We start from the raw sequence: 9100 nt of genomic DNA, 5'->3' as shown, positions 1-9100 counted from the left end.
TATACATTGTAGTCTTAGGGTGTAGGACATCCAACATTGATATCAGAACAGGTCCTTGGTCCACCCCTTTCTATACTGTGCATTCCTTGGTGTGCAAGGTGTAATATGAGCAGGAACTGGGGTTTCCCCGTCCTTAGCCCAGGGCACTGATACCAGGGTCACCAGGTAACCCAATGCCCTCTTCTCTTCATGCTCTATCCATATATTTCTTCCTCCCCTGTTCAATGCAAAACGTTGCCAAACAGAGCCCCAAGTTTTTAGATGCAAGTGTGGGGTATTTTTCCAACAGTGTAACAGGAGTAGGATGGTTGGTTCATAGCTACAGAGCTTCATAGCAGTGTTGCAAACAACCGTTTATTTGTTACATTTTAACGAGAGACATTAGCAGATTTCCTCTCGCTTGCAACAGCTGAGCTGACGTGACCAAAAATGTGCGCCCCTCTCAGTCTGGCAGGGGGCCCCCGTAGCGAGCACAATGTGGGTCACTCAGCTTGGATCACCGATAAGGCCGTTTTTAGCTACACCTTTTGAATACACGGAAAACGGTTTTATGGCTGGTTACATATGCGCTTGCTTAACATATGAAGGAATAGGCTAAATCTACTTTAACGGAATTTTACACTTTGGCATTAATCCACGTTAATGTATGATACGTTTTTATTTATGTCATGATAAAACTATAAATAGGTCTACATTTTAATCCGCTGAATAACCTACTTTTCAGCCTCGGAAATAAGCTGTCCCCGCCTGTCCTTGTCCGGCTGCAGCGCTATACCTTGCCCTGAGTCGCTACAGAGCTTTTTGCTGCACTATGTTATTTGATCCCAGGCTCTTTCTTTGCTGGGAAGAAAAGCTCGCCTCTTTCCCACGCTCCTTGAACACGTGGTGCTGTAATGAATTGGATTTTGAAGACCCACCCCTTTGCTGAAACGTCACACCCGCTCAACAGAATCCCTGGGCCGTGAGTCAGGGCTCCTCCCGTCTGCCCCCGGCGCCAAAACTCGACAACTGTAGCTTGGCCTCCGCTGCGGCTCCAGCAGACCACGACAAGTCGGGACCTTTCTAAACTGGAAACGGTGTTGATGACAATTTACGGAGCACTGTTATTTCTTTGCTCACAATGTGTTAAGTTTACGTCAGAGGTTATCAATGTTGATTTGAGAAAGCCATCGGCCGAGCGCTAAAGTTGTGTTTATCTGCCACGCTGGCTAAACTTAATCATAATAATAATAAGAAACTAATAGTGTAGGCCTATTTGTAAGTTATTCCAGGATGTATCGTTACGAAAAAGAAAAAAGTGCGCTCAACCTTGAAAAGCAGTTAAACTTGAGGGACCTGTGGGTATAGCCTATACTGAATAGATCACATGACATTTTATTAGAATGTGGGGTAGCCTATCAAACTAAACGCGCTTATTGTCCAAGTGGACGATGTGAAACAGCACGAGGTCAAAGTGGCCTTCAACAGCAGAACTTACACAGGCCTACTTTGGTCCACAATTCAGTTTTCACCTCAGCGACCAACCCCTGGCGGAGAGAGAGAGAGAAGGCAAATGCCACAGTTTGGGAAACGGATGGAGCCAATAGAAAAGCTCCTGCGGTCTGTGCAAATGTTTCCCAGCCGGTCAGGCCGACAGACACAACGTTCTGTGGGTCCGATTAAGCGGCAGATGTTTCGGTTGTGGAAACCTATCCTGCCTTGGTTGGGAGAGCAAACACACTGTATGTGCGCGTCAAATGTGAGCCAAATGTTTATTACAGGTGTAGGACAGTTTTTGCGCGGTAGGTTACTGCATTCAGTTTAACAGTCATGCGTGTTACACACATTAGGTATACCTTTGTGTATTAAGGTACCGTAGGTTAGGCTACTCGTGCTCTTGCTTTTCTTTGGCCGATGCTCACTCGTTAAAAAAGACTTGTAGACCTCACTCATGTGTGATTAAATAAAGGGAATTATAACATTGATTAACATTACGCCACAGCTGGGGAAAACAAAATAGGCTAATGGACTAGGTTATAAAACATAAAGTCGGCCCTTGCATCTCCCATCGTGTTAGTATCTTCACAGTAGCCTACAGACCAAGGTTTCTGCATCAGAATAAATTATTTTGACATAAGCATCACTGTTTTACGTGAGAAACATGTAGACCACACATTCACTGACACACACACATTCTAATTCTATATAGGCCTAGTGTAATTTCTTGAACTGTAAATAAGGCACTTTGAATCTGACGGAAAATTGAGCACGACTGCTTTGGAAGTATGGGTAGAAATCGTTTCCATGTGTGCGTTGTTAACTTTCTGTTACATGAAGTAGGTTACTCTAATATACGTGACCCCGTTACTCTCCACAGGCGGAGTGTCAACGTGCTCAAAATACAGTTTGAGTGTGGGAAACCGGGGACAACCTGAAACTGTCTGACCACAAAAAAGAAATTGGTGAAGCCACGCTCATAAACTGGTGTAAAGATGAAGTCTCGACAACTCCCAGGCAACCAAACGGAGCAAACGGTTTTAGTCTACCTTTGTGCGGTTTATACGCCAAACTCGTGTGAGCGAGGTGAAAGAATGAGGCGAGAGAACGAGTCGCAGCATTGCAGCCGTCCGGTTCCCACGGTGCTGCTGATCTGCGTGTCATTCTATGCGCCGCGTCACCTCTTTTCACTTGAAAAAGGAAGTCGCTCAGGCCATTGTTATGTGAAGTTCCATTGCTTGTCACTTAAAACAACTGGAATATCCGAAGTTGATATTTAAACAGGCCGTGACCACCACGAACGATGTGTTTTTATTGAGAGGACGCCCGTGCAGCATGCTCTACTTTTTCACTTTCCATCACATTATGTCATTTGACTTGTTGGTTTGTAGTAGCCTACCAATTGTTGCCCATTTGTTTCACACCGAGTTGAACATGTTTGGACATTATGCCTATAGCAGTCGAAAACTTATGCCTTTAGGCTTCAGTGAGAACATACTCTGTTGGTGTCCTTATATCGTTGAGGGAAAATATTCAATTGAGTTAAAAGCCTGTTCAAAGCATGTAGGCTTATGTATTTATTTATTTAGGGTTGAAAACTGAAACAGTAGCAGACACCGTTATTTTACTGTTATTTTGGTCTTTCAGGTAGTCTCCACTAAATCGCTTCAGCACATAGATGCGAACCACACCTCTTCCCTTTAGTTTGTCATTTATAACACCCCCTTTGAGCCCAGTATTAGCATGACTTCGCCGAGGACTGTAAATTAGTTGTTTAATGTCACTGACTTTTACATGTGAAACCTGGCTCTGTTTGTCCGCTGTCTTCAGAGGCAAAATAGAACCAAAAGAGCGTGAGGTGTCCAGGCTGTATCCCCTAGCATCCATTTAACTCATATTTTTCTACTTTGTCATGGTGTTGTTTGTTACGTTTGTAACACCATCCTCCTCGTTTGAGTCACGTCGGCTTCGTCCCGCCGGGGAGCCTATAGGATGTAGAAACGATTTTACTGACACCACTTGTTATTTTTCTGCGGCATTTGGATTCCTCTAGATCACGCCCCTGCTCTACAGTTTCAAGATTCTGGACCCTCCCCAAACGCACCCAGCAGCCTATGACCTCCCTCGGTTTCCGCCCATTTCGACAAAGCGTATTCTATTGAGAACTATTGTTATGCAAATAAAGGACGCGTAAAACATCCCCCTCGCACGCACTGTAGAGCAGAGACTCTTGGACCGCACGAAGGACACGCAACGGGGCACGCGGGGGAATTTCACAGTAACGTCGCCATCACCCGTCCAATTGTCACAGGCAAGTATTCAACGCTTCAACTTAATGTTTTATACCACCTATTGGTAGAACCACTGTATTTATAGCATGCGTTAAAAAGCTATGCATAAAACAGCTTTTGATGTGGACCGTAGCCTATAGGCTACATAATGTGGGTTAACAGTGGGGATATCAGTGGCAATCAGCACTCTTACATGGTTCTGTACCTGTCTTAAACAGGCACACGGAACGCGGCGGCTACGGGGACATCCAGGCAAGACGCTAGAACAAGATAAACCTGTCCTGAAACAACGACTGTTCACGGCGTCCCGGGATCCCGTGGTCGTATTGCCAAGTTCCCAAGACCCGAGAAGTTAAAGCTGCCGCGCTCCAACTCTGTGATATCGACACTACCTGGTGCTGCTACGGAGAGAGAACCGGAGGGGAGAAGACACCTCGCCCAACTTGGATCTCTTACAAACACTTTATTTCTTTTAATAGGGATTTTTGGATCTCTGCCGTCATTGACAACATTTTGCACACCAAGTGTGTTATTTTGTTTCTTGTCCTTTTTGGGATATATAGTGGTTTAGCATTCGATTCTTCTTTTTTTAAGTGCCTTATTAACTGGTAGTTATCCAGTCAGCGGGCGTGTTACCAGAGCAGCGACTCGCACTGTGATTATCACGTATAGCAGCATAGGATCTATTTCCCAGTCCATCTTCACCATGAGCCAAGCGGATGTATCGACTTGCTCCGCGCCGCAGCGGGTTTTCCAGGAGGCAGTGAAAAAAGGCAACACTAAGGAACTTCACTCGTTGCTCCAGAACATGACAAACTGCGAATTCAATGTCAACTCCTTCGGGCCCGAGGGACAGACGGCGCTGCATCAGTCGGTCATTGATGGAAATCTCGAGCTCGTTAAACTTCTGGTGAAGTTTGGAGCCGATATTCGGTTGGCGAACAGGGAAGGCTGGAGTGCCTTACATATTGCCGCTTTTGGAGGACACCAAGACATAGTCCTATACCTCATCACTAAAGCAAAGTACTCATCTGGCGCGCGGTGATCTGCTTCAAGCTGTCAGGTAAACACGGAAAGCCAGGCTCTTGTAAATTTGCGTTTCCATAGTTGTGCCAAATTATTATTAAAGAAAACAGTAAACTTCCCTCTGCCTATTCAAACCAAACGGGGGTCCTTCTGGCTCGTGAGTGAAACAGACATCACACGGTTCTCGCATGAATCTTGAAAAATAGAAAACGCCATTTAGGTGGGTTGGTACTAAAGCTTTTTTCTTGAATGTGTATAATATAGATTGGGACGTTTTAAAAAAAACAAAATTGAAGCCAGGTGTGTTTTACTCCCGAGTTCAGTTGGCCTTTCACGCGGCGACGGTCTCATCCTCGCGCCGCGGTTCCACTGAAACGCCTTTTTCTCCTCGAGCTTCCTCTGAGTTGTCGGTCTGTGGCTCCACGCTGTTCACTTGTATGACCCTTCTAAATTATTTTGATATAGGCCTAAAAGTTGGCACTTGATGCTGCGACTGCATGCTGGAATAGCTTAAAGGGAAGAACATGAACACTGCCGGGGAGGCCATCCTCTGTTTGGGCTACATAGTATGTTTTTCTCCTTTTTAATTAAATATGATTTTTTTCAAAGAGCAGCATTATGATATCCAATTCGCTTTTCAGACGTGTAATCATAACAGCATTTGACACGTGTGTTGTTAAGTACTGTACACAATAGCTTTACTTTGTTTCTTTGTAAAAGTAGCTAAGCGCTCTCGCCGCTAAGCCAGCAGGCTGCCGGCACCCTCTTTCAGGCCAGTGCGACCAGTTGTCAATGGTTACTGTGTTACTAAACCGCTGCTCTGCTTTGTATCAAAACGTCAGGAAAGTCGCATTCGGAGTTCAGTTTATGCTCTCATTTCAGTATTGTATACCATCCTGGTCCTCACTGTGAACACAGGCTGGCGTATTTATGAAGGTACATTGAGAAGAAGGTGCATTTTGAATATGTTGTGGTTTATTTCTTTACAAAAAATCATTAAGTTTTAAGAATATTTAGGGTGACTTAAAAAAGCTGCTTCTGACTTGTACTAGGCCTAGGTTTAACAACTGGCCCCTGTGGAGACACCTTCCTAAGCCCTCTAAATTGGTCTGCAACCGAAATGCTTCCTAACTCAATCCCCCTTGAACTCGGTTTGGTTCTTATTGCCAACTACCTCGACTGTGAAGAATTAAACCCCGACCTCACCACCGACCATGCATTCTCTCACAGGAGAATCTCAACTCACACACTCCACAATAGATCCCCACACTTCTTTAAGAGATGAACAGGACCCATTTTAGTAGCAGGTTCCAAATGAAGACCTGTTTGTAACCCAGCAAGCTCCAATCTCTGTCAATGCAATGGGATCCTTCTTGCCCATGAATGGTCTCCAACCGGGACAGTATGCTTTTTTTCAGAAGCTGAACGCCTCTCAAGGTAGCTCTGCTTGATTTCTATTTTAGTGACACACAAAAAAATGGAATTTTATTGCATGACATATAATATGCAGGGAGTTTTATTGCACAAAAAATGCGGAGCCTTTTACGCCCCCTAGTGCCTCGTCGGGTAACTGCAGGAGCTGAGGGTTACGGATAGAGTTACTACTGAGCAGGACTATATAACGCGTCATTACTGTTTTACTATAAAGACTGTTAACATCACATTACTATTGCAGGATATCAATAGAAATTGGTTTAAAAAACATTCTGCGTTTTGAAAAGTCATGGCACCCTAATGTTGGTTTTCAATGCTGCTTGTGTGTTTCTGTGCCTTCGTGTTGAGTTTTTAAAACCCTGCTACTCAGTGGCCAACAGATAGAGAAAGTTCTAACTGACAGAGCAGCATCCAGGTCCCAGGAAGACACGAGTATGCACTGTGTGTGTTTGCGTTCATGGAAGTGTGAGAGAGAGAGCGTGTGCGTGACGAGAGAGCGTGTGCGTGACGAGAGAGCGTGTGCGTGACGAGAGAGCGTGTGCGTGTCTCTGTGTGTCCGGTGCTTGGTTGGGTCGAGACAGATGTATGGATGTTGAAGGTTTGTGTGTGTGTGCAGAAATGATGTGTGTGTACCCTGTGTCTGCTATGCTGCGCTCTGTGTGCCAGTCTGGATGTGTCTCTGTGCGTGGGTGTTTGTGCCAGTAGTGTTTATGTGTGTGTGTCGCCTGTGTCTGCTGTCCTGTTCTGTGTGTGTATTGTCTGCTCTCTGTGCAACTCGTGTCTCTCCTGCAACCTGGTGCTGTTGGTGCACCCAGAGTGACGTGCACCAGGGACACTGTCTGAGGACCAGCAAACAAACAAACAAACAAGCCAACAAAACAGAGGCGATAGGTAAACAACAACACAATCCAGATTGGTAATAGCATCAAAACAGAAATATGCATCGCTTGTCTTAAACTTGATCTTTTTATTTGTTTTGGTATTTTATTTTCTTCGTTTTTGTTTGAATATTGCACTGATGTCTGTTGTTGATTAGTTGGCTTTACGTCGACATATTTTTTTTTTCTGAATAGAAAAAAAAGGAACACAACTAAATATTATTGTATAAAGTTGCTCCAGGTTGTCATGTCTATTGTGTGTGTTACTTTGTGAGACATGATGTTTTCACAAAGATGTATGTATCTCTAAGATCGGGTGTATGTATAAATATATATATGAATATATATAAACGCTGATAATATCTTGGGGAGCCTTCTTTTCTGAAGTGTAGTCCTCTATTGTTCTGGATGGGGAATGATATACATTTGATGGTAAGGTCATTGTAACAAAAAATAAATTGCACGGTGTGTAGTTGCTCTACTCAACAGTGTCATAACATTTATGGCGGGTAGAGTGGACGACTGGATAGGTGTGTAACTGAGTGAGAGAAAGTGTTGACTTCTTTGGGCCAAGTTCTGTGTCTTCCTCAAGCTGGAGGAAGGTGAATGAGAGGGGCACGGTTCCGTCGTGTTGATTTAGGATTTTTTTCCTCTTTTTTTTTGGTTTGGTTTTGTTTGAATTTTTGTTTTGAGCGTTTGTAACACTGTGATTGTGTGAGGAGTGGAGGAGATGAGTGCTGTAATATTTTTGTACGTTTGTGTACAAGCCAGTAAAGAAATCATTAAACTCACTCTGTTGTGTTGATGCATATGTTTGCCCCTCAGCCCCCCAGTCTGAGTTCATTCCCATCACCCCCCTTCCTCCCTCCTCATCCCCCTGTTTTCCATAGAGAAGAATGGCGAGGGGGCCAGTCGCCTCCCTCTCTCCCATGCCTGGCCCTGCCCTAGTCTTTATTCTCTCCTTTTGTCATTCATTTGGCCTCATCCTTTCACATGCTGGATAAAAGGGTGCAATGGATTGTGGGAAGTTGTGGTTTAACGAAGGACCCCCGCCTCTGTGTGAGAGTCGGTGTTATATTACCCAGGCCTCTCTCTCCCTCTCCCTTTCTTCATCTATCTCTCTCTGCCTGACCTCTCTTTCTTAGCTCCCGCCGACGGTCTCTCCTGCTCTCCCTATCTACAGTTCACAGTAGTTTATGTTGTGCAGAAATATTTACAGTGAACATCTGACAGTGACACTCCTCATATCCTCTGCTCATGGCACACACACACACACACACACACACACACACACACACACACACACACACACACACACACAGTGTCAATAAGGGGTTAAACTGGGATTTTATCGTTTAAGAGTATGCATATACATTACATTCCAGTGCATAGCTCACACAAAAATGTACCACCAAAGGCCAGTATAGCTAAACATTCTCAGTTGTGACTATCAACTGACTATCTTGTCAGATTATGTGGCAGGGTTAGGGAAGCCTGCCAGACAGACCAGAGTGCTTACCAAAGTCAGGACGCCATAAGGCTTACTAGTAAAGGTATAACTTGATGCTGAGCAGAAATGTGCAGTTCTGCATGACTGAAGTTAGTAATCAAGGGTGGAAGGTTTTAACACCTTATTCTTAGTAAAAGTCAACAGGTACATGTCTGGGTGTAATCTTTAAAGATGCCCGCTAGCGAGCAATGTAAGAACACTTGATGCTCACATGAAGGGGTACATCCACACTGAACTCAGTCCCTTTGTCTCATGTTGCTGGGAGTGTTGATAGACACCAAAGCTAAACCTGTTCAAGCCACAGTCGAACACCTCTTTTAGTGTGAGACTCGTACTTGACAATGTACCAAGTCAGTGTCCCTTTAAAACCCCAACTGAACCCAGCCTGGCTGTTATTCAATACCATGGCATCCTCCACCTCCACCTCCATCCCTCCGTCTCTCTTCCTCCCTCCCTCCCTCCCTCCCTCCCTCCCTCACTTCAGC

At 44.7% G+C, this 9100-nt stretch overlaps 1 protein-coding gene across 2 annotated transcripts in view; it reads left to right on the top strand.

Annotated features, from left to right (window-relative positions):
- Nucleotides 1–3986: 3986 nt before the first annotated feature.
- nrarpa (NOTCH regulated ankyrin repeat protein a) overlaps nt 3987–9100 on the top strand; it is an 82261-nt gene continuing 77147 nt past the window's right edge. The window contains exon 1 of one of the 2 annotated variants that reach the window (XR_009932121.1): nt 3987–6771. Coding sequence is in view for 1 of the 2 variants with exons in the window: in XM_062477551.1 (XP_062333535.1) it covers nt 4474–4812 (339 nt within the window). In the remaining variant the exon portion in view is untranslated. Of the gene's footprint in view, nt 7897–9100 lie in introns of those variants that run through there. The other variant, XM_062477551.1, reaches the window with a different exon arrangement.

The sequence above is a fragment of the Osmerus eperlanus genome, chromosome 14 (assembly GCF_963692335.1).
Source record: "Osmerus eperlanus chromosome 14, fOsmEpe2.1, whole genome shotgun sequence".
Lineage (NCBI taxonomy): Eukaryota > Metazoa > Chordata > Actinopteri > Osmeriformes > Osmeridae > Osmerus > Osmerus eperlanus.
This window is presented reverse-complemented; position numbering and strand designations above follow the sequence as displayed.